The 27,064-nt window shown below is 37.1% G+C and overlaps 1 protein-coding gene across 3 annotated transcripts in view; it reads right to left on the bottom strand.

Annotated features, from left to right (window-relative positions):
* The window catches only part of ARHGAP24 (Rho GTPase activating protein 24), a 511,224-nt gene that overhangs the window by 36,974 nt on the left and 447,186 nt on the right, over positions 1-27,064 (bottom strand). For 2 of the 3 annotated variants that reach the window (XM_004285424.3, XM_004285427.3), the window contains one exon: positions 13,934-14,141. In XM_004285424.3, coding sequence (XP_004285472.1) covers positions 13,934-14,141 — 208 coding nt within the window. Of the gene's footprint in view, positions 1-13,933; positions 14,142-25,529; positions 26,470-27,064 lie in introns of those variants that run through there. The other variant, XM_004285425.3, reaches the window with a different exon arrangement.

The raw sequence follows: 27,064 nt of genomic DNA on the forward strand, positions 1-27,064 counted from the left end.
AGATAAGAAGCCAAGCATTCAGGGAAGTTGGTCTGTCAGTGCTAGCAAAGAGCAATCTGACTGTACTTCCCAAAGCGTGGGCTATTCCAAGTCAGGTGCCACACGGACAGGACACTAAGAGACATTAAATTACATAGTAGGAACCATTAGCCCATTCACGATTGCCTTTCAGTTCTCCTGATTATAACAAGTAGGAAGTATCAGGTGGGGATGAGAGACGTGTTCAAGTGGTCCTAGCGTGTGCCAATCTCCACTTTCGTCAAATAAACAGAGGTCCAAAGGGTCAGAGTCTTCCCAAAGCAGCTGTATTCAGATGGCATCTAATACCCTCTTTGTGGCTATTGCATTTGTGCTATATTAAACTTTTATTTATGGCAAGTGCTGATTTACAACTAAAAACTGATATCAATTTCCTTTTACAACAAAATTGATTTAAAAAACAGTGAATAAACTTAAAGAAAAAGTTCAGTAACCAAGTACAGGTGTTATATGAATATGGCTAAAGTCAGGATGGTCCTATGTGAATTACAGACATTTGAGAAGTACTCTAAGACAATGGTTATCAATCTTGTCAAGCCATCATAATATCTAAGAACTGCATCAAAATATAGAAACATTAAGAGTTACCACAGCTAAACAGCTTCCCAGGACTTTGGAGGGCTGGCCCTTTTCTGAACTTTGGAAAATCATTTCGGTTGCTGAAAACAGGTAGCTAGTTTGCTGTCTACAAGTTCAGGGCTTGCCTTAGGCAAACTCCTGGGAGTCGTTCTTTGCTTTTCCAACCCTTTACCTATCCACATGCCCTTAAGCTAGTATTTTCTTTCTTCACTTTTTTCCATCAGACCTGACCAGTAGATCTTTATTCACGCTCTATACCTGTAGTGCATTACCTAAGTCCCCAGTGTTTGAGTTTTCACATGGATCAAAGCATAGGTGCAGGGATGTACTTTTCAGGCTGTTCTAAAATTTCAGACCTATTATAGCAGATGAGAAATTTTATATTTTACACATAAACTGTACATCCCAGAAAGTAATTTATCTTTCACAGCAGGGTAAGACCTGCTTAGCTTAGTCAGAAATAATATGTTGCTTTCATTAGTGCCATGAGGTTAAACTTTTTTCTCCATTTCATATATGAGGAAACTGAGACACATCACTTCAAATGATCAGTTTCCCTTTAACCCACACTCTTGCAGCTCATAGTCTGGCTACTATTTCACAAATTGTGGTTAGAGTACCATGTATATAAGAATTACCTAGGGTCAGAGAGCCTCATCCCCCAGAGGGCAGACAATAGAAGCAAGAAGAAATACAATCCTGCAGCCTGTGGAACGAAAACCACATTCACAGAAAGATAAACAAAATGAAAAGGCAGGGGACTCTGTACCAGATGAAGGAAAAAGATAAAACCCCAGAAAAACAACTAAATGAAGTGGAGATAGGCAACCTTCCAGAAATAGAATTCGGAATAATGATAGTGAAGATAATCCAGGACCTCAGAAAAAGAATGGAGGCAAAGATCCAGAAGATGCAAGAAATGTTTAACAAAGACCTAGAAGAATTAAAAAACAAACACCTGGAAGAATTAAAGAACAAACAAACAGAGGTGAACAACATAATAAGTGAAATGAAAAATACACTAGAAGGAATCAAGCAGAAACTGAGGCAGAAGAACAGATAAGTGACCTGGAAGACAGAATGGTAGAATTCACTGCCATGGAACAGAATAAAGAAAAAAGAATGAAAAGAAATGAAGACAGCCTAAGAGACTTCTGGGACAACATTAAATGTACCAACATTTTAATTACAGGGGTCCCAGAAGGAGAGAGAGAATGGACCTGAGAAAATATTTGAAGAGATTATAGTCGAAAACTTCCTTAACGTGGGAAAGGAAATAGGCACACAAGTCCAGGAAGTGCAGAGAGTACCAGGCAGGATAAACCCAAGGAGAAACACACAAAGACACATCATTGAGACACATAATAATCAAATTAACAAAAATTAAAGGCAAAGAAAAATTATTAAAGGCAACAAGGGAAAAATGACAAATAACATACAAGGGAACTCCCATAAGGTTAACAGCTGATTTCTCAGCAGAAGTTCTACAAGTCAGAAGGGAGTGGCATGATATATTTAAAGTGATGAAAGGGAAGAAACTACAACCAAGATTACTCTACCCAGCAAGGATCTCATTCAGATTCAACAGAGAAATCAAAAGCTTTACAGACAAGCAAAGGCTAAGAGAATTCAGCACCACCAAACCAGCTCTACAACAAAAGGAACTTCTCTAAGTGGGAACCACAAGAGAAGAAAAGGACTTACAAAAACAAACCAATAACAATTAAGAATATGGTAATAGGAACATATATATAGATAATTACCTTAAAAATGAATGGATTAAATGCTCCAACCAAAAGACACAGGTTTGCTGAATGGTTACAAAACCAAGACCCATATATATGCTGTCTACAAGAGACCCACTTCAAACTTAGGGACACATACAGACTGAAATTGAGGAGATGGAAAAAAATATTCCATGCAAATATAAATCAAAAAAAGCTGGAGTAACAACACTCATGAGATAAAGTAGACTTTAAAATAAAGACTGTTACAAGAGACAAGGAAGGACACTACATAATGATCAAGGGATCAATCCAAGAAGAAGATATAACGTTATAAATATATATGCACCCAACATAGGAGCATCTTAGTACATAAGGCAACTGCTAACTTCTATAAAAGAGGAAATTGACAGCAACACAATAACAGTGGGGGACTTTAACATCTCACTGACACCAATGGACAGATCATCTAGACAGAAAATTAATAAGGAAACACAAGCTTCAAGTGACGCAATAGACGAGAGAGATTTAGTTGATATTCATAGGACATTCAGTCTGAAAACAGCAGATTACACTTCCTTCTCAAGTGCACGTGGAATATTCTCCAGGATAGATCACATCTTGGGGCACAAATCAAGCCTCGGTAAACTTAAGAAAATGGAAATCATATCAAGCATCTTTTCCGACAGCAAAGCTATGAGATTAGAAATCAATTACAGGGAAAAAAACTGTAAAAAGCACAAACACGTGGAGACTAAACAATACGTTACTAAATAACCAAAAGATCACTGAAGAAATCAATGAGGAAATCAAAAAGTACCTAGAGACAAATGACAACAAAAACACAATCATCCAAAACCTATGGGATACAGCAAAAGCAGTTCTACAGGGAAGTTATAGCAATACAATCCTACCTCAAGAAACAAGAAAAATCTCAAATAAACAATCTAACCTGACACCTAAAGGAACCAGAGAAAGAAGAACAAACAAAACCCAAAGGTAGTAGAGGGAAAGAGTCATAAAGATCAGAACAGAAATAAATGAAATAGAAACAAAGCAAACAAGAGCAAAGATCAATTGAATTAAAAGCTGGTTCTTTGAGAAGATAAACAAAATTGATAAACCTTTAGCCAGACTCATCAAGAAAAGGAGGGAGAGGACTCAAATCAATAAAATTAGAAAAGAAAAAGAAGTTACAATGGACACTGAAGAAATACAAAGCATCATAAGAGACTACTACAAGCAACTCTAAGTCATTAAAATGGACAACCTGGAAGAAATGGACAAATTCTTAGAAAGATATAATTTTCCAAGACTGAGACAGGAAGAAATAGAAAATATGAACAGACCAATCACGAGCACTGAAATGGAAACTGTGATTAAAATCTTCCAACAAACAAAAACCCAGGACCAGATGGCTTCACAGGTGAATTCTACCAAACATTTAGAGAAGAGCTAACACCGATCCTTCTCAATATCTTCCAAAAAATTGCAGAGGAAGGAACACTCCCAAACTCACTCTACAAGGCCACCATCACCCTGATACCAAAACCAGACAAAGATACTACAAGAAAAGAAAATTACAGACCAATATCACTGATGAATATAGATGCAAAAATCCTCAACAAAATACTAGCAAACAGAATCCAACAACACATTAAAAGGATCATACACCATGATCAAGTGGGATTTATCCCAGGGATGCAAGGATTCTCCAATATATGCAGATCAATCAATGTGATACACCATATTAACAAATTAAGGAATAAAAACCATATGATCATCTCAGTAGATGCAGAAAAAGCTTTTGACAAAATTCAACACCACTTATGATGAAAGCTCTCCAGAAAGTGGGCATAGAGGGAACTACCTCAACATAATAAAGGCCATATATGACAAACCCACAGCAAACATCATTCTCAATGGTGAAAAACTGAAAGCATTTCCTCTAAGTTCAGGACAAGACAAGGATGTCCACTCTCACCACTGTTATTCAACATAGTTCTCGAAGTCCTAGCCATGACAATCAGAGCAGAAAAAGAAATAAAAGGAATACAAATTGAAAAAGAAAAGGTAAAACTGTCCCTGTTTGCAGATGACATGATACTCTACATAGAGAATCCTAAAGATGCTACCTGAAAACTACTAGAGCTAATCAATGAATTTGGTAAAATTGCAGGATAAAAAATTAATGCACAGAAATCTCTGGCATTCCTATACACTAATGATGAAAAATCTGAAGGAGAAATTAAGGAAACACTCCCATTTACAATTGCAACAAAAAGAATAAAATACCTAGGAATAAACCTACCTAAGGAGACAAAAGACCTGTACTCGGAAAACTATAAGACACTGATGAAAGAAATCAAAGATGACACAAACATATGGAGAGATAGACCATGTTCTTGGATTGGAAAAATCAACATTGTGAAAATGACTGACTATACTACCCATAGCAATCTACAGATTCAATGTAATCCCTATCAAATTACCAATGGCATTTTTTACAGAACTAGAACAAAAACTCTTAAAATTTTTATGGAGACACAAAAGACTCCAAATAGCCAAAGCATTGTTGAGGGAAAAAAACGGAGCTGGAGGAATCAGACTCCCTGACTTCAGACTATACTACAAAGCTACAGTAATCAAGACAATATGGTACTGGCAAAAAACAGAGATATAGATCAATGGAAGAGGAAAGAAAGCCCAGAGATAAACCCACGCACCTACGGTCACTTTATTTTTGACAAAGGAGGCAAGAATATACAATGGAGAAAAGACAGCCTCTTCAATAAGTACTGCTGGGAAAACTGGACAGCTACATATAAAAGAATGAAGTTAGAACACTCCCTAACACCATACACAAAAATAAATTCAAAATGGATTAAAGACCTAAATGTAAGACCTATAAAATGTAAGACCTATAAAACTTACTTATTCCAGTAAGTTTTAAGTTTAAGACACTATAAAACTCTTAGAGGAAAACATAAGAAAAACACTCTTTGACATAAATCACAGCAAGATCTTTTCTGACCCACCTCCTAGAGTAATGAAAATAAAAACAAAAATAAACAAATGGGACCTAGTGAAACGTCAAAGCTGTTGCACAACAAAGGAAACCATAAACAAGACGAAAAGACTACCCTCAGAATGGGAGAAAATATTTGCAAATGAATCATCGGACAAAGGATTAATCTCCAAAATATATAAACAGCTCATGCAGCTCAATATTAAGAAAACAACCCAATCAAAATATGGGCAGAAGACCTAAATAGATATTTCTCCCCAGAAGACATACAGATGGCCAAGAGGCACCTGAAAAGCTGCTCAACATCACTAATTATCAGAGAAATGCAAATCAAAACTACAATGAGGTATCACCTCACACCAGTTAGAATGGACATTATCAAAAAATCTACAAACAACAAATGTTGGAGAGGGTGTGGAGAAAAGGGAATCCTCTTGCACTGTTGGTGGGAATGTAAATTGATACAGCCACTATGGAGAACAGTATGGTCGTTCCTTAAAATACTAAAAATAGAATTACCATATGATCCAGCAATCCCACTACTGGGCATATACCCAGAGAAAACCATAATTCAAAAAGACACATGCACCCCAATGTTCATTGCAGCATTATTTACAATAGCCAGGTCATGGAAGCAACCTAAATGTCCATAGACAAACGAATGGATAAAGAAGATGTGGTACATATATACAATGGAATAGTACTCAGCCATAAAAGGGAATGAAATTGGGTCATTTGTAGAGATGTGGAATGGACCTAGAGACAGTCATACAAAGTGAAGTAAGTCAGAAAACAAATATCATATATTAACGCATACATGTGGAATCTAGAAAAATGGTGCAGAAAAATGGTGCAAGGCAGAAATAGAGACACAGGTATAAAGAACAAACGTATGGACACCAAAGGGGGAAAGTGGGGGGTTGGTAGGCGTGGCGGCGGTGGTGAAGGTGGTGGTGGTGGGATGAATTGGGAAATTGGGATTGACATATATACACTAATATGTATAAAATAGATTAATAAGAACCTGCTACATAAAAAAATAATTTAAAAAAAGAATTACCTGGGGCTTTGTTTGAAATGAAGATTCCTAGGTATCCTCAAACGTTTTAAATCAGAATGAGAGCGAGTGGGTTCTGGGCATCTGAATCTTGAGTTCTCTCTCTTGGTCATTCTTATACAAAATAATGTTTGAGAATCTCTTCTGTGTCTATAGTGCTCTCCCTTTCAAGTTCACTTTTCACAACTCAGGTCAGTAATGCTCAAAGCTATATCGCTACCCAGACGATAAAATTAAAATGTGTCTGGGTTTTCTGCCTCTAAATTTTAGGCTTTTTTTTTTTCATCTTATCTCTGTAGACTTGCAGTTTGTTTTGTAATCCTGTCAGTCACCAAAACAAATAAAAAAATAAACACAGGAGAAGAGGAGGGAAGAGGACAGAGTGAACTCAGTATAAGGGAGGGCAGCTGGGGTACCTCGGACAGCAGCTGTTTTATGGGATTCTTGGACAGTGTGTAGAATCACTGGCTTCTCCAGGCTTCTGTCCTTGCTCTTGAATGCTTTGTTGTAAGTGCATAGTTATTTTGTTGCTGAGCAGTTAATGCTACGATGGTGACACCCACATGACCATTTTTGACCCTACCTTCCCAGCTCTTTGAAACTGTGTCTTCTTTAACAGCTGATACCATCCGGAGAGCTTTGGAAATGAAAAAACACTTTGCTTCTAATCTGATTTTACACATTCTGCATTTCATTTTTGTCCCTTCAAAGTGGGGAAGTTTAATATAAAATGTTATATTTTAATTTTTTTCACTTCTAAACAGAAATATTGAAGAAAAGAAAGGTTAGGAACTCCAACATCTGTTGTTTTTTACAGTTGACATAAACTGATTAAATACAAATTCTTTCAGGTCAATGAGAGTGTCCTTTCTCTCAGAATTCACTTTGGTCAAGGAGTCTATGGGAATACATCATCTAACTGATAAGTCATGCGTACGTAAAAGTCTCAAACTTGAACCTCAGAACTGGGAAAATAGCATTTGATATAATTAAAGAAGAGCAGAAAGTGCATGGTTTCATAAAAACTGGCACATGCACTTGCAATCTCTCTAAATTCAAGTAGTGTATGTTTTAATTTCTTTTTTCTCAAACCATCTTTCTCTTCTCCCATAACACAAACCAATATAATGATAGGATGAATTACTATACTGTCCCTGAAATCATGTTTGCGAAAACTACTTAGTGACATGGAAAGTTGTTTATGATGTAATGTTAACAAGAAAAGCAAGATGTAAAAACTGTGTGATTCCAGTAATTGTGTGTGTGTGTGTGTGTATATATATATATCTGTATTTAGATATATCTCTATATTTAAGTCTCTATATCTACTTATTTATATATATAGAAAGAGCTCTCTGGGTTGTTTAATTTTGAAATAGTCATCTTTCTTTCTTATATTCTTCTATATTCTAAATTGTATAAAGAAAATGTTATAATTTAAAATATGATTTTAATAATATTTACATTAAATTTTAATAACACCATATTTTTATAATTTTAAAATGGTATTTAAAAAGTTTGTTTTAAAATTCAAATTTTAGTGCTTAATGTTAGAGTTACAATAATAATAGGTCTTAATATTAAAATTAGAGATTATCTTTGCAGAATTCCTGTGGGAATTTCTTTCCAGGTTTTAATAAATGTAAAGATGATAGCTAAATCCAGTTGACCCTTTAGTGAGATATAAGCTTTATTAGAATAAGAGAAAATACTTATTCATTGTCGTTCTTTAACATATTTCACAAAGAAAAATTTCTGTACTTTGCTTTATATACTAATATCTACTCAAAACATTATGCATGATCTGCATTTTTTAACTTACATTCTTTTTTAGATCACTTTGATGGTGAACACTGGTGAGTTTAACCTGAACTAGAAAATGTTCCCAGGCAGTTTGTCTTCACATCCCAAAAACTGAAACCTGAACTGGGACTTGGTCATGAGAAAGTTTAAACTCAGTCAAGTAACTAAAACAGCAGATGGGGCAGAATACTCTACTTGGACACATTTCCAAAAATAATATACTCTCCTTGGGAAATTATGGATTATTTATTCCCTAAGAATGTAGTTTGCAATTACATTTGGCCACAAATACATTACTCTTTTCTTTTTATTTCACTGTCCATGGATCTGGAAATCCTTTTTTGAAAATCAGCAGATCCAGTAATTTGTATTTCTGCCTCCCTACTACTGAAAGACTCAAGCTTAACAATTTATTTGTCAATACAAGCATATTCAGATTGCCAGATTGTGATACCATGATGTATTTTGGGTTTTATCCCTAGCTCCTGGTCAGAGCTCCTAAAACCCTTGTAATTTCCTAACTTATAAGAGTAATAGAAGTGTCTTTTGTTATAATATTTGTTTTTTATCCCCAGTTCCTAAAATAATTCTGGAGTGAGGAAGGTGAAAGGGAAGTCTTTGTTATTCATACCAAGCCCCTTTCAACCATGCCTGAATTTATGTTAAGGCATCCTTGAGAAAGCCCATAAGGATGATGGAGGGTGGGGTGAGTGAAGGGTGGTTGCCAGAGAAACCAATCAGGTAATTAGAAGGTTGGAGCTTTAGCCTAAGGGTTTAATCAATCATGCCTATATAATGAAGCCTTCATAAAAATACCCTCACTGAAGAGGTTTGGAAAGCTTCTAGGTTAGTGAACACGTCATAGTGCCAGGAGGGTGGTATGTCTGGCGAGGGCATGGAAGCTCTGAGCCCCTACCCCATTCCTCCCTATGCATCTCTTTCATCTGTGTTCCTGAGTTGTATCCTTTCATAATAAACCAGTAATCTAGTAACTGAACTGTTTTCCTGAGTTCTGTGAGCTATTCTAGCAAATGATTGATCTTGAGGAACCTCAGGTTTATGGCTAGTTGGTCAGAACTACAGGTGGCAACCTGGGACTTGTCATTGGTACCTGAAGTAGGAGGGGGGCAGATTTGTGGAAATGAGCCCTTAACCTGTGGGGTCTGCACTAACTCTGGGCAGTTAGTGCCAGAATTGATTAAATCGTAGGACACTCAGTGGGTGTCTACCAAGAACTGGAGAATTGCTTCTTACGGAAAACCCACATATTTGGTGTCAGAAGTGTTCTGTGGGTGGAGTAGTAGAAAATATTAGTTTTCCCTCACGGAGTGACCTTTTCTTCTTAACATGTAAATAAAATTATTCCATTTGCTTGTTAAATATCTTTCAATGGATTTCCATATCTCTTTGAATAAAAACTAAATTTCTTATTATAACCTACTGGGCTATTCAGGATCAACCTGTTTCACCTCACCTCTAAGGATGTCACTGGTAAATTTTACCCAAGACTTATGGAGGAAATAATACAAACTACATACAATTTTTCTGAAAATAGAGGTTGAGGGAACATTTTCTGGCCTACTTTTGAGGCCAGAATTTCTTTGATAACAAAACTAGTCAAATGCATTCCAAGAAAAGAAGTTGCTAGGTCAATAGCCCTGATGAATACGGGTCCAAAAATCCTCAACAAGTTATTTCCAAGTCAGATACGTCAATATATTAAAAGAGTAATACATAACAACCAAAAGTGGTTTATCTTAGGAATGCAAAGTTGGTTTAACATTTGAAATTCACCTCATTAACATAATAAAACAGACAAACCAGATAATTTCTGCAATAAATGCAGAAAAAGTGGATTTGATCAAATTCAATTGTCTGTCATTATTAAAACTGTCAGTAAACTAGAAATATAAGAACATTTTCAAACCTGATAAAGGGCATCTACACAAAACTTATAGCTACCATCATGAGTAATAGCAAAAGACTAAAAACTTCCCTCTACATATACAAAACGTATATCCACTCACTACTATTGTAGAATAGTTCTTAGCAAATACAGAAAATTAAGAAGGAGGAATGCAAAGCTTATTGAAAAGGAAGAAATAATACTCTCATATACAGTCAACAAGATCATGCATAGAGAAAATCCTAAGGGATCTAGAAGGATCCTGTAGCATTTATAAAGAAATTTGCCAAGTTTATAGGAAAAATCTCTATATAAAAAATCATATTTGTATAATCTAGCAGTAAGCAACTAGAAAATTAAACATAAAAAATAATACTATTTACAGGTGCATTTATAAACATTAAATAGTTAAGGATAAATTTAGCAAAATGGAGCAAGATCTTACAATGAAAATTACAATACAATTTTGTATTGCTGAAATACAAAAAGTCCTAATGACATGTAGAGATGGGCTATGTTCAAGGATTAGAAGATTTCATATTTTTAAGATGTCACTTTTCTAGATGGATAGATTTCTAGATTCAATGAAGTTTCTATCAAAATCCTAATAGGATTTTTTGTAGAAACTGACAAACTTATACGAAATTTTTTACAGATATGCAAATGACCTAGAATATACAAAATAATCTTGAAAAAGAACAAAGTTAGGGAATTTACTCCACTTGATTTCTAGACTTTAAAGCTATAGTGATTTTCTCCTAAAATAGTGTCTCACAAATTTTTCCTTCTCTGTATATGCTTGCCACTTCTTTCTATTAAGTTCTGGAGTTTATTTCCCTTCCCCAAAATCTAGGCTGGCCCTGTCTCGTGACTTGCTTTGAGCAATGCAATGCTTATAAGCTTCCAGCTTTACTCTCTTAGAACCCTGAGCCTTAATGTCGCTTGATCTGACTAATCTGCTAGAGATAAAAGTTGCATGAAGAGACACACTATCGGATGTGAGACTACAGAGAGAGAGAGACAGACAGATAGAGAGAGACAGAGAGAGGGACGTAAAGGACCATGCAGCCTTCAGCTACCTTAGTCACCTCAGACAATGCTACAGACATGTGAGTGAAGCCGTATCTTAGATCCTTCAGACCTAACTGATCTACATGAACCAACACTATGTACTGGAGAAATGAGCACATCCTTGCCAAGGTCTGCCTAAATTGCTGATTTATAAACAAATGATTGGTTGTTATTGCTTATGCCACACACTTTTGGGGTGGTTTAATACACCAGTGTAGAAACCTGAACCAGTGAATGACTGAGGAAACAAATGACACTCCTTTTTCTCAAAGCATACTAGCAATGTTACCATATTGTTTCTGACGCTGAAATACTCTCTGTAACTCTCTTTTACAGATTTTCTAGTAAATGGGGAGTTTCTGTAGTTACACTTCAGAAATTATCAAAAGATAAGGAAATTTTTGTGCAGCATGAAATTAATTAAAGATCTTTCTGATTAAATTTCTGATTATAAAAGTAATGTATAGTTACTGAATTTATAGTATAAAAAAGGGGAGAAGGTCATTCATTATTCCACAAAATTAATGTTTATCTTTTGTTATATTTTCTTTAGTCTCTATGAACTGATGCATTTTTATACAAAAAAAATACATTTTTCTTAACTGGGATCACATTTTATATAAAGTTCATTGTCAGCCTATAGTTACAGAGGAATAATTTTGCTTACAGGGCACATCTTTCACAAATATCCTTAAATATATAAAATATCCCCCTAAATTGCACATATTAGCAAAGAGCTGTTAAAAGAACCAAATTTTAAATGCCTGTGTCAAAAGAACTTTTAATAGATAAATTTTGCTATTAAGGTCATCTGCATATATTTAGGCCATACATAAATGTAAAGAAAAAGACCACTGAAATTTATCAATGTCACATGAGTTCATTGTATAGGATGTTGTTTATCCCATAATCTGATATTTTATTTTGAGGATTCCATTGACAAACTTTTTTCTAATTTTGGAACAAAAAATTACATTTCTCCTAGATAAACCATTGTTTATATCTTGCGGACAGGCCTGAACTATGGAGCTGCGGATCTTTTTTTATTTTTTTCCAAAGTATAGAATAAGACATGTGGCTCCCCAACCAAAAATATATCTGCATTTTTGAAATTTGTTCTCTGACCCTAGTTTTGAATTCATTTCTTTACCACCACATTTAATTTTTCTCTCTCAGAGGGAATTTATGAATCTTCATAAACTGTGACACTTTTTGTAAAAAGGTGGCATTTTGATCAATTAATTTATCCTGTCTAATTTTTCTACTTATTATCTAATCAGCATTTTCCCAAAATTTTAATAAGTGAATAACATTTTATTATATTATATTAACCACAGTCTATTGCTAGAGATAATAGATTGGAGTTCATTCTTCACTATTATGGAAATTGTAATAAGCAACTTTGTGCTTCATTTTTTTCCACATATCTGATTTTTTTCTAGGACTGGACTTTCCTGCTTAAAGGGTCTTGAAATACATTACTAAATTTCTTTAGAAAGACTATGATGATCTGTACTCTCACCATCAGGGCACCTACCTCAACACACCTTGCCAGCATGATTGTATCACTGTTCGGGGTTTTGTTAATGTGACCAGTAAAGGGGCATCAAATGAGTTACCATGAATTTTTTGGATTGGAACAAGCCCATACTCTCAATGATGCTTCCTTTATCTCATATCATGTATTCAAGAGTCTTCTTGTCTATCTGTCCTGTAGATCTGTCTATCCACATGATAATTCTATACTTTCAAAGAGAAATACTACTTAAGCAGGCAATTTTCAAGTATCAAAACTATTCTTATCCACAAGTCCAATATTGAGAATCTCTCCTGAAAAAATATACCAAAAATAGGAAATATTTATATCAATTGTGTACTCACTACAACATTACTTGTAATAGTAATAAAGTCACGACTTAAATGTCCAAATTTATTGAAGCAATTATGAACAATATACCTATAGAGTGAAATAGTTATTAAAAATTATGCTTACAGAGGTTGGCAATGATCAGATGTTAAGTTAGAATATGCTGGAATAAAAGGGCATTTTTCAACTCTTGATATGAAAAAAACCCTGCTACAAATGTTGAGTTAATAATATTAGGATAAATGACTATATTTTTCTACTGAATTAAAAAAACTGAACAGGAGGAGGTAATTTACAAAATATTATCAGTGTTCAACTCAGTTAGTGGAGTTATGGATGCTTTATGCATTCTTCTCTGCAACTTCCATTATTTCCTGAATTTCACCATACTATATACTTCTCCTTGTTTCTTTGCAAATCTATTTTAGATTAAGATGGAGCTATATATTTAAAAATATAATACTTTTAATTACATTGCCAATATCCCAATCTCTGTTTATCAACACTTTTAATATCCCTTAGCTGAAAGAATTCAAAGAAACATCAAACAAGAGAAGACTCCTATTCTGAAAATTTACTTTTCCAATGTAAAAGTTTAATACAGTTTTAATTTAGGGCCAAAGGAAAAGAATAAATAATAATGTTTTAAGGTGGGGGGGGAGTATGGCAGAGAAAGACATCTAAAGTATCAAATTTTTGACTCTGTAACTTAAAAACAATCCATCTTTGTGAGGCCATATAATCCATCTTCTAAACTGTTACAACATCAATTAAGATTATGTCATCTCAGTTTACTGCAACCTTTTGGTTGAGTTTGAGTGTCTCAGTGAAGGATGGTTAGTGAAAACTTGAAATCTACCTGTCAAAGGATGGCTTCTCTCCACAGTCAAAGGCATCCTGCAGCTCCTTGACAAGGTTAGCCTGGCCCGGCAGTCGGAAGAGACCCTCTTCCTTCAGCCCCCTTTGTCGGATAAAGTCCACGCACTGCTCCACCAACATTGGAGCCAGACGGTGTCCGTATCTCTTCTCATAACGGACAGTATCTTCCAGTTTCTGTCCAAAAATGCCTGGAGAAATAAAGGATCACAATGAATTTGAGAAATTCATCTTTTCTCACTTTGTTTGCTTTCTTTTAAAACTCAATGTAAAGGAAAAACAAAGATTGGAATGCTAGCAAGCATTTCACGTCTGGTACTTAACATTATTACAGAATTAAATTCATTATGTACAATTCTTCAAATGAAAAGGGTTTACCTTGTGCTGTCCTTTCCCCCTGTATTCCATATTTAGCCCAAAACTGAAATGGAAATACGGAGTTTGAGATATCCACTTTGAAATAAGAAATATTGCAATAAACATAATTTCAGTTTTGGGTTTTTTTTTATTTTTTCCTTTTGGGAAAAAACATATCCCAAAACTTAAAAACATAAATATTCTGTAGATAATAGTCAAATTCTACTTCTGTTACAAGTGTAAATTTATGTCCAATTTTCATTTAGTTTAAATATTATTCATGTCTCTGTTCACCCTTTTTTTTCAACCAAGAGATGATGCTATGATTATAATCAAAGGGATAAAACCATGAAAAGAAATGCAGAATTTTCATCCATATAAAATATTTCAGACAGTGTTGGCTCTTTAAAATATTAAACTATTAATTTATTGGAAAGAGAAGTATTGGAAATACGAAGCAGTGCATACTAAAAGTGAGGAGACAGGGTCATGGTGGTTTGTCCTAACAGGGAGGCATATATGATTACACATTGCCTAGAATTGTCAGCACATGGGGGTAATAAAAATCAAAACAATTTTGATCAGTTTTATCAATGATTTTTAATGATTTTTAATTACCTACAAATGATGCATTTCTTGGTGCATGCATTTGGTACCCCACTGATTAAGAAACAGTGCCTCGGGGCTTCCCTGGTGGCGCCGTGGTTGACAGTCCGTCTGCCGATGCAGGGGGCACGGGTTCGTGCCCCGGTCCGGGAAGATCCCACATGCCGCAGAGCGGCTGGGCCCGTGAGCCATGGTCGCTGAGCCTGCGCGTCCGGAGCCTGTGCTCCACAACGGGAGAGGCCACAACAGTGAGACGCCCGCGTACCCCGCAAAAAAAAAAAAAAGAAACAATGCCTCTAAAATATATTATTATCAGTTGGTAATTTGGAAAAATGATCAACCAATGAGAAAAGAGGGAGAAAAAGAGCCAAAGCAAATGTGATTCCAATGTTTCCAGATGGGGTGGCTTTAATGATCTTATGATTTTCATAAAAGGGGAAGAAAAATGAGTGTCCCATGTTGAAACTATGTAAGACTCCAGAATGTTTGGGGAATATTTCAAAAACATCAGGTTCAGAATTTAATAGTAAGAACATATGCTTTACCTCCCTATATGTAAAATAATTTATGTATGGATTCAGTAATGCAAAACCATCACATTCCAAGCAATAAACACTTGCTACCAAAGAGAATATTCTTAGCCTAAGTAGAAACAATAATACAACAACAAACCAAACTATTGTACACCTGGTATCAAATCTGGCACTAATGGTATCCATATATTCCTTCTAGGAAAAAAGATTGAGTTACCTGTTATTAATAGTCAAATGCATATAAAACAGAATTAGAAATTAGCTTAGTTTGTAGACTTTGGAACAAGCAGTTTCTCTATAACGGTGTGTTAAACACTTTCCCCTAACTCAACAGATATTCACACCCCTATTTTCTCTTGTTATTTTTATTTTCGTGGCTGGAAAATTAAATACTTCTCCTACTTCCCAAGAGTCTTCTGGAGTCTCTAGGAAGACTTGTTTATCTTGATGAAAGAGAAAGATATAGCTGGAATTGCCAGTCATGACTTTTTCCATCTTGAACTTGGACATGCTACCTGTGACTAACAGTCATCTTTTGACCATTAGGCAACAGCCACGAGGGAAAGGCTGAAAGATTCACAGAGATAACGGGGCTGAAATCACTGAACCACTGACCCAATACCAGCAGCAACTCCTTGGAGATTTTTTTTCAATGTGAGAAAAATAAGCCCCTGTATAATTCACCATTCACTGGGTTTTCGGTTATTTGCAACAATGCTCATTTCTGTATGAAGTGGTGATAATGATTTTGAAGCTCTTCTAGTATTTTAATAACAAAGCTTGAAAATTGGTTATGAATGAAGAATACCATATCTTTTCCCCTGAAGTTCTTTGATGCTTATTTGCCTGGGATGTTTGGTTCTATCCTGCCAAAATTGAGGAGATAGCCTTTCAGAGGCACTTATAAATTATATTAAAACATAATGTTGGGCTTCCCTGGTGGCGCAGTGGTTGAGAGTCCGCCTGCCGATGCAGGGGACGCAGGTTCGTGCCCCAGTCCGAGAAGATCCCGCATGCCGTGGAGCGGCTGGGCCCGTGAGCCATGGTCGCTGAGCCTGCCCGTCCGGAGCCTGTGCTCAGCAACGGGAGAGGCCACAACAGTGAGAGGCCCGTGTACCGCAAAAAAAAACCAAAAACCAAAAAACATAATGTTAACATTTGGGAATAAATCTTACATATCTGATTTTTCACTTATTCTTTTGGACTGATACATTACATAAGGTTTCTCCCTAAATCCAGCAGAAAATCTACTAAAGATGTTCCAGTTCAACCTCTATGAGCACTACAAATGAGAACCAAACTTCCAAAATTTGGTTTTATGCAGTAATGAAAAACAAACATTCTTTTCTTAAAACTCTCAGGATTTCTTTTTTCCCCAAAACTCAAGGATGTGATAAAGGACACAGTAATTTTTGCTTTAGATGGGCACTCCGTTTTTTTTTTTTTTTTTCTCCCCTTGTTACATATAGGCTTGCCTATATGATAAGAATTTTCTTAACAGGTATAGTAAGAAATTAAAAGCCAAAAGCCCTAACATCCTTTCATGTATTAGGTACCTAATATGCACTAAGTCCTTGACATATATTCTCTTGTTTCCATAATAAATATACAAGGTAGCTATTTTGTACCTTAGGAAATTGGGCTCAGAGATATTAAATAAATCACCTAAGGTTAGTTACACAGCACCAAGTGGCAGAATGGAAGTCCATATCCAGATTTAGTCACGCTTAAAAATCTTTGCTAGTTCCTGAATACCTGTCCTCTTCCACTTTATTTAATCCCAATTATTATGTGTCCTCATTTCCTAGTAATTTAAAATATTAATACATTCAAAAAGTGAAGAAAATAGCATATCCTTTTTGTGCTCTAAAAAATGGTAATAGTTAGGATGTATTTATGTACGCCAGGCATGGGTACTAGAAGTTTACCTGCATTTCTCTCATTTAAAACTCTCAGCATTCTATGAGGTGGGTACCACCATTTTACTGAGGACGAGATGGAAGTATAGAGTGATTAAGTAACTTGCTGAATGTCACAGGGCTGGTAAAAGATGTTGCCAGGATTTGATCAAGGCTGTTGAATTTCAGAGCCTCTGTTTGTGTATTATACAATACTGCCTAGTGGGTATAATGGCTGAAAATTGAGTTACAGAGGAAGAAACACGTCTCTTACTAGTTTTCTGACCTCAATTCCTGTCATCACACTAGAAGTGGTGATTTCTGTTGAGAAAATGGCAAATTTGGAGGGAAGTCGGGAAAAAAAAAGGAGAAGGAAAAAACTCAGCATCTTGCGCAACAAAATGATTTCCTTAATATAAAGAGCTATGCCTATTTAGCAACGAAATATGTAAAAGAGTTTAAAAAATGTAGACAGTATGTACACATACTTAGAAATTCCTGTGAGAAAAATAGTAATTTTCTGCTGTTTATCTGGTCTTGCAAAGAATTAGGTAATGATTAGATGTATACTTCCCATTCTGTAGCATTGGAAATAGAATGTCCCAAACATCTCTGACTTACAAAGGTAGATGGTGAGTTAACTTCCTGTGTGAGAATGTTTTTTTTGTACAAAAAGGTAGGGGGAATTCTTTTTTAAAAGCTGCTTTAGTTAGAATTTTCTTTGAGGGAGCAGTGAAACTTCCAATTTTAAAATTAACAAAAAAGCACAAGGTCATGATCTATCCCCAGCTAGCAGCATGGAGAAAAGGACACATTGATTAGTAGATTATTAACAAGAATATTCCCTGTGGTGTGAGTCTTGTAAACAGTTCCAGCTATGTCCATTTAAATTCTCAGAGAGGTTTCACATTCCCTAACAAAACCATCCTTGGAATTTCTGCATATTTCTCCTGGAAGTATATTGATGGTGTCATGAAGCATCACTCAGGACGTGACTTTCCACTAGGCTGAGAAAGTAAATCGCACAGGTAATTTTATTATATCTGTGGGAGGCTGTTTCAACTGGAGGGAGAGACAGGAGAGAGAAAAAAGTATAAAGAAAATCTAAATATCTTCAGGATTTGTGAGGTTTCTCCTTTATGTGTGATTTATATACTCAATAGCTAGAGGCAGCCTGTGATGTTTTTCAGTGTGATCTAAAAAATATACTCAAATTCTACCCATCCTAAAAGATAAATAAATACAAACTAAACATCTTTGTACTCTCTGTGCCTTGTCCCTTTATTCACTCTGCTCCTTGATTCCCAACTAAGTATAACTCTGGCTCTATTTCATCACTTTCTATCTTCTTGTCAAACTGTTACAATGTGGCCTCTGACACCGTCATTCCACTAAAAGAGCTTTTTCTATAATTACCAATAACTACCTAGTTGCCAAATCACTGACAGCCAAATTTATTTTTTGCATTACTTTATGGCTCACTCCCTTTAAATCTATCAATCTCACTCTTCTTCCTGACACTTCTCACACCTTACGTAATTCTTTCCTTCAAGAATACTCTTTTCAATCTCGATCCTCAATATTTCTTAAATGACTTTTATAGAGCTGGGTTCCCAAACCAGGCAAGTGCTGCCACAGTGATCTTCATAATATTTAAATCAGATTATGCCTCTCTTTTGCTTCATTTCTTCCCATGGTGCCCCCTGGCCAACCAAACTCTTTTTCATGAAATACAAATTCTCCACAATCTGATCTCTGCCTCTTCATCCACTATTCAAAGTACAAATGTTTAGGTAGCACCCTTTCTGTGCCAGGCACTGTGCCATATCCATGCTCATTACTGCTGCTTCCTCACAAACAACATACTCGATAACTATACTGAACTATTTGTTGTTTCCTATATGTATTATGACTTATTACATCTTCACGTCTCCTTCTAGAAGGTAGGTCCTGCTGTCATGAGCCAGCCTAGGAAAACTTATCCTGCAAGATTCGACTCACATCCTCTCCTGTGTTAAGTCCTTACTAACATTCCCTCACCCCCATCCCAGACACAAAATTTGCTATTTTCTTCTTTGCTTTCTTAACATATTGCTTTGTAATTGTTTATTTAGATGCCTACCCATACTGGACTAGTCCCTCACCAGTCAAAAGAAGATTGTACTTTCACAATTATTATAATAAAACGATTATTTTACATTTATTATTATTGTTATAAATGATATTGGATAACAATTTATACTGTATATTTATCCTATAAACTTAAAGGAGGTTTAGGTAAATTTCCAAAAGTACTGCAGACATAAGGACTGAACTGGGAACATGAAAGACTCCAAGGCTCATACTCCGTCTACCATAGTGTCACGGTCTGAATGTTTGTGTCCCTTCCAAACTCCTACGTTGAAAATCTAATGCCTATGGTAATGGTTTTAGGAGGTAGGGACTTGGAGAGGTGATTAGGTCATGAGGGCAGGACCCTCATGAGTGGGAATAGTATCTTCATAAAAGGGACCCCAGAGAGCTCTCTCATTCCTTCCCTTTCAGCCCCTTGGGAATACAACAAGAAGTAGACAGTCTGCAACCCAGAAGAGGGCTCTCACCATATCCCAACCATGCTGGCCTGATCTCAGTCTTTCAACCTCCAGAACCATGAGAAATAAATTCCTTTTGTTTAGAAGCTACCCAGTCTGTGGCATTTTGTTATAGCAGCCTGAATGGATTAAGACACATAGGTAAACTCTCTTGCTCCCTGGAACTTAACACCAAAGTGGGTAAGGATTGAGTGTTCCATAAACATTTGTAGAATTAATGCATGCATTAAAATAAAATACTTCATCTCCTCAATTAGAGGAAATAAATGACTAACTCCAAGGTAAAATGAAACTTATCAAGACTTCTCAGGTTGTGGCACTGATTCCTATAAAAACGTGAAAACAAAAAAGTCTTTGATTTGTTGATGAAAAAGGCAGAAGTTAGATAACTTCTCGGTTACTACTTAAATTTTCTATTATCAGTTATTTTTCAGAGTTCCCTGTCCCTTCCGTGCCATAGATTACATGTTAAGTCATATAGATAATTTGCTTTTACTTATCCTTCTGCTTACTACAACCCTGCTAACAGAATAAGTCGCGGTGTCACCAGGATTGTAATAATATTCAATTAAAAATGAACATTTGCCCATGGTAAATGGACAAATAAAAATAAAAGACATCCAATTTAGTACAGAACTAAGAAACAAAGACAGCCAAAGCTTACTTCAGTCTGTTACTAGCACTTTCTAAGCAGCCAACAAATCTTCTATGGATAGAAAACTTAATTCAAGAAGCTCAGAATCTATAATAACCAATGAATATATGGTAAAATCTTGACTCTCCTTGTAGTCAGACTGGAGAAAAATAAAGGCTTGAAAAAAATAAGCAAGTGTAATAATGTGATAATAGTGACCCAATAGCATTGGTCTTAGACCAGCAGAGTAATTATACTCACCATTTACATCCAGGTACCAAGCCATGCAATTTACATATATTTTCTTATTTGACACTCACAAATATTCCGCAAGGACATCTCCCTTCTACAAATAGACTCAGAGATGCTAGGTGACTTGAAGTCACATATCTAGAAAGTGGTAGATCTGGGGTATAAACACAGGTGTATATGACTCTAAAAGTCTTCCTTTTCCACTATGTTATGTTAATTCAATTCAGACCTTTTTTTCCCATAGGGATGCTGACTACTCTTTTAGGATCATGTAAGAGAAAATGTCTTTCCATAAACTTCCAAAGACTAAATCTGATTTCATGTAGTTCAGATGAATCACTGCCTTTCCAGATGAGTCCATGGTGAGTCTTTTATTCATAAACTCCTCAGACTTCGTATATAATTTGTTGTAGTGCTTATTACAGATTAAGTAATTACTTATTTTATATGTTTCTTTATCTTCAAGGAATCTGTGAACTCACAGATTCCAGGAAACTTGTTTTGTTTGCCTTCTCACCCCCAAAATCACTTGGTAGATGCTCTGTAAAACTTTGACATGTGAATTAATGAGCTACTCATTTATAGCACCATTTAAAATTATATGGATTTGGATAGTAGCATTCTGTTGGACAAATCAATTTTGATAAATGTGACTACAACATATACATTAACTTTTTTATGCTTTAAGGTTAACCATCACTTAATGTATTAACATTTTCACTTATAAACATACCATCTGCATATACAGGGAAAAATAGGTTCTGAGGACAGATCAGAATACTTTAAATTACTTTAAAGAAAATGCTGGTGTTATCCACCACCTCTGTAAAGATATTCTATTTTAATTCACTACTGTCTCTGAACTAGCAGAAAAAGATAAGTAATAATACTATACCTCACCAGCCTGCAATAGATCTTGAATCCTGGATTGAATAGACCTATTGCCATTCTTAACTTTGAGAAGAAATAAACAAATACAAATATATATTTCTTATCACAAATGTGCATAAAAGCACTTGAAAATAGCTATGAAGATAAGGTGACCAGGTGGCAGCATATAAGAAATATAGGGGCTATAGAGTAAAGAGTATAACAGGTGAACAGAGAAGGCTTGATGAAGAAGTGAGAGCCAACAATGACTTGAAGACAGTGTAGAGTGTGGACAGACTGCAGAGGAGAGAGAGCATCACTGCAGAGGGGGCACTGAACAGAGCAAAGAGGTATTACAGGAGATGGGTTCAAGGAGGAAGAGGGGATAGTCTGGGGAATTGGAAATAGTTGGAATTACTTAGAAGCCCTTGACAGTTGCAAGAAACGGGACATCCTCTTGGGAGCAATAGGGACTCATGAAAAATTTCTAAGCCGTGGAACATTGCTTGTTAGTACTGTTTCAGGAATACCAACTGGACGACGCTTTACAAATGAACTGTGCTGCAGGAATTTGTGAACAATGTTGGGGTGAAAAGAGGTGAGGATGGATGCTGTCTTGAAGAGCCACTTCTAAGGTCAAAGTACCTTGCGTGCATAAAGCCATAAAGGCACAGACAACTAAGGTGATGGAAATAGAAATGGAGCTGAAAGTATATAAAGAAGGAAGAAGCAATGGGGCATGACCACTAAGTTACTGTCTAGGGGGAAAAAAAAAAGCACTGGGGAATTAATGATTCTTTATCTCCAAGAAGAGCACGACTCAGGAAAAAGACAAGATAAAGTTAGGGTTTAAAATTTTACTTTAGTATGTTCTGTGATCACAACAATCTTAAACCAGCCAGACCATTCTGACTAGAAATTAACACTGACATCAGGACCCAAAGTGTTCCAAGTAATCAAAAGATTGATTAGGCTCTGTATATTACATAATAGTCTTATGGAGGTAAAAAGTATATAGTTTCAAAATCCAAAGGGTAAAGAACACATTGTAATCTTTACCTCACCAGAACATAAATCCAAAGCACCACTCTCCCCACTTAATAGATGGTTCACAGTGCCTAGATTTTTAAAACCACTGAGAAAACATGTCCAGAGACCTTTATTAGTAGCTGAACAAAGAAACAGAGGGCAGTAAAGGACAGAAGAGGTCTGTAAGAGAAAGGAACTCAGAGCAGTGAGTTCCAACAGGCACAGCATGCAAGCTGCAATCCCACCAGGCCTCTGGAAACTTTAACTGAGCTCCCCTCTTCATTCTGAGGGCCATTCTGAAGTGCTGAGCTGCCTCTTCTGTCAGCCGACCCATAACAGTAGTAAAAAATGTTTTAAATGTGGATCAGGAAAAGCAGACGCATTACCATTTTGCACTTCTTGGTGCTTTTCCATGCTTCTTGCACCCTCCCTTTTGCTTTCATTGAAAGGACTTCAGTGGATGCTCTCCAACAGGCTTGGGAGAGGAACTCAGAAACCCCTGTCCACTTATGGAACTCCTGGAGCACCCAGGGGATTAAACAAAGCACAAAACGACACTCTCTTCTTAAGGTAGCATGGTTTGGGAACCCGGGATTGAAAGAAAAGTTCATTCTTTTCAGTGCAGGACCTTGAATAAAGATCTAACACCCTGGGCTTCACACCGCCGCTGAAAACAACGGCTAGTGTGGCACAGAAACAGCCTCGCAGCCCAGCCTCAGCCTGGCGCCTTCCTTCCCAGAACCTCACTGCCTAACTGTGGTTGAGCAGGGAGAGGGAACTTAACACAGCTGAATGCCCCCTGCACCTCCTCTCCTTTATGGTTCTGACAGTAACCAGAATGCAACTTTGTAAAATAAAAATCTGTTAATCCTTGACTCAAATGCTGAACATTCTTCAGATTACTAAGACTTTGCAGAGGCAAGGACAATAGTTTAAAAATAGCCCACAGGAGATGATAGATGGAAGCTGTTCCCCACTCTCTGGTTGCCATTTGCCAGCCCATGGGAATTTTCTTCTTTTTTTTTTTTTGCAGCACTGCCTTCCCTCATTGATATTTAAGGAGAGAGCGAAGAGGACATAACGAACAGCAGTGTTAGCCAGGGTTTTTGAAGACATGCTATATTCCAATATGGGAGGAGAGAAGGTGGAAAACGTAAAAAACACTTTGCTCTGCATTTCGAAGATAAATTAATTGTCCCCAGAACATTTCATGTTACAAATGAGCAGTAATAACCTAGAAAAGTAGACCTTCTCTACATGTTTGGATAAACCCAATTTAGTTGCTGAGTGGTGGGAGAACCAGAAGAGGGGATGTCCTTTAAGCAATTAATCCCTAGCCTTTTTCAGTTTCTCTCATTGCCAATTTCTCTATGAATGATGCAATCTTACAGTAACCATGAAATCTCTAAAGATCTATAAAACATGAGACACATATCTCTCATTTAATTATCTTTGTGGATGAGAGAGGAATATAAAGTAACACCTGAATTCCTTGTTTATAATATATGATAATTCCTTGCTTATAATATATAATAATGATCATAGCTAGATATTAACTGCTCAAAGGAAAAGACTCAGAAGGAGCAAGGTTTAGTTTTAAAAAGTTCCCACTATATCTTGCTTTAAATATACGGTTTTTCTTCTCTTCTATTTTTTGTTGATTACTAGATAGAGAATGTTGATTAATAGGTGGCAAATTAAAGAAAAAAGGGAGAAAGAACAACCTTAGATGGGACTCAAGTCAGCTCCTGATTAAATTATTAGGTTACAGTACATGACTTTAAAATTATAATTATCTAGTTCCAATTTAAATATTCATTTGATTTAATTATTCCCATTTTAAAACAAAAGGCCATTTTAAAGTATGTTGATACAGAAACATTTTATAGAAATACTTCATTTTACCTATGTTGTACCCTTTAACTCCCCCTATACAAATCAATTCTGAAATACTTAGTTTCCTTTTTTTTTTTTGCGGTACGCGGGCCTCTCACTGCTGTGGCCTCTCCCATTGCGGAGCACAGGCTCCGGACGCGCAGGCTCAGCGGCCAGGGCTCACGGGCACAGCCGCTCCGCGGCAGGTGGGATCTTCCCAGACCGGGTCACGAACCCGTGTCCCCTGCATCGGCAGGTGGACTCTCAACCACTGCGCCACCAGGGAAGCCCTGAAATACTTAGTTTCTTTTATTGATCCTAAGCTTATATTTTCCCACCCCTTGTTCCTGATCCTTCATATCTTTGCCCTCTCCCAGTGCCACCTTATGATATATTTGGAAAGCCAAGGTGACTCCTATTTCTTATTAGTGTTAATCAATATGGTTCAAAGCCTCCTGAAAAGGGGTCACTACAGATAATCCGATTATTACAATTTTCTCAGTAGGGGAGGAGAGGCAAGCGCAGGCAGCCAGAACCAAACCGATGTGATGGGAGCGCTGAACGGGGACTTGAGAGGGACTCAGTTCAAGGCGGGAACAGCATGGCTGCTTGATTTGAGTCTGGGAACAGCCCAAGGTAGTCTCGGCCCCTCCCCTCGGCATGGTCCGGCCAGCTTGTTTGTTCTCCAGCAGTCAAGGTGATCCCTTTAGGACCACCGTTCTTTAAGTCCCGCCCACCTGGCCCATTCACAGGCAGTAATAAACAGATCAATAGGAACCTCGAGAAATAAGTATAGACAAGCAAAACCACACATAAACCATTCTTGTACAGTTTTAAGCTCTTGGCTTCCAAACTCCCACTTTATCTGAGCGTAAACTGACCTTAAAGCATCAGAAAGATATTTTAAAAGGACATGAACATATTATGTACCTACCTTTCCGAAAACTAAAACACCGTTTAATTCTTCTGTATGTAGTTTTAGGAATGAAAGGAGTAGACGCCAAGGCACCTGAGGGGCGCCCCCCAGTACTTCTGTCTTCAGGCATCATACAGCCCCCAAATTCTGAACACGTTTCTGGCTCCCTTTAAAACCTGTCTCTCTGTGATATCGGGATCCCACAGCTACTCCTTCTCATGTTTGTTTATTTGTTGAAGTGCTGTTTCCTAGAACTTGAAGATTTTGATCATCCAGGTCCTGAATCAGGGATAAGTTACCACCTCTCATTTACTTCTTTTTGGCAAAAAAGTTCCTTTTTTCTTGCCTAATCCCGGGAGTTTTTGAGGTTTTTTTAATTACTTTTTTTGTTTCTGCAGACATTCCAAAATGTCACAGCAAAAAGAACCACAGCAAGCAAGCGGCACCTCCCATTCCAACAGCAGACTTTTCTTTCTTTTTTTTTTTTTATTAAGAACTGTCTTCTCAGCTGGAACTGGGGGGACTGAGATTCTCTGGAAAGGTCAGCAAATAGCTGTGAGCAGGGGAAAGAGGAACAATGACCAAAAGGCCCCTGAGGGATATTTCAGTACTGTCCTTGCTGGCTCCTTTTATCTGAGCAAAAGGGGAGGCAGATAATGGCACCTTCTCCAGAAAGCATTTCGGTGCATGACAGATTCTTTTCAAAGAACTCCCCTGTTCCTTTTATAGCACCCCTCAGCCTTTGATGCTCTCTGCGGGCTTCTCCCTTCGGTCTTCAAACTCCCGGGGCTCCCGAGGGAATCGCCACGTCAGAACAGTCCAGTGCCCGTTTCGGGAGAGGCTCCTCCTCGGATCCGTGTAGGAAGCAGCTCTGCAGGGAGTTTCTCCCCCGCTAGTCCAGTTCCTGCTCCCCTTTTCTCAAAGAGAGCTGGGCGGGAGCTGGCAGGGCTGCAGCTGCCTCGTCACCACGCTGTGGCTGCGGCTGCCTTCAGTGCCCGCCGGTCACATGCAGCAGGTGCAGTCACAACAGTGTGAGGGGAGCAGGGAGAGTGCCCCGCGGCCGCCTGAACCCCTTGTTTCTTCCTTTGCCTTTGCAGTGACTCCCCTGCCGGCTCTGGTCTTGTACATACCTTTACAGCTGGCTGCCTCAGTCCCTCCAGAAACCAAACAGCCCCAAACCAGCCCCGAGGGGGTCAACTTTTTGCCCCTTCCTTTCTGCATTTATTCTCTTCCTATACAAGATTTTTTTTTTTCAGATACTTTGCAACTGAATCTATTTGTGAGTGCTGATGTAAATGTGCATATCGTTAAAACATATGTGTGTGAAATAGAAAACTGTTCAAAATTTAGCAGCAAAGATTCTGCAGGTATAACCACAAAACAAGTTAACTCATATGTGTGTGTGTTTCTACGTTTTTATACATATGTATTTGTCTGGCTATGGTTTTCGAACCAATCCTGCTTTCATCTTCTCCCCTGATCGTGCATGCACCCGCTGTACCCCAGCCCCTATGTCTACCAACACCCTTGGTCCCAGTCACTGAACAATTTAC

The sequence above is a fragment of the Orcinus orca genome, chromosome 4 (assembly GCF_937001465.1).
Source record: "Orcinus orca chromosome 4, mOrcOrc1.1, whole genome shotgun sequence".
Taxonomy (NCBI): domain Eukaryota; kingdom Metazoa; phylum Chordata; class Mammalia; order Artiodactyla; family Delphinidae; genus Orcinus; species Orcinus orca.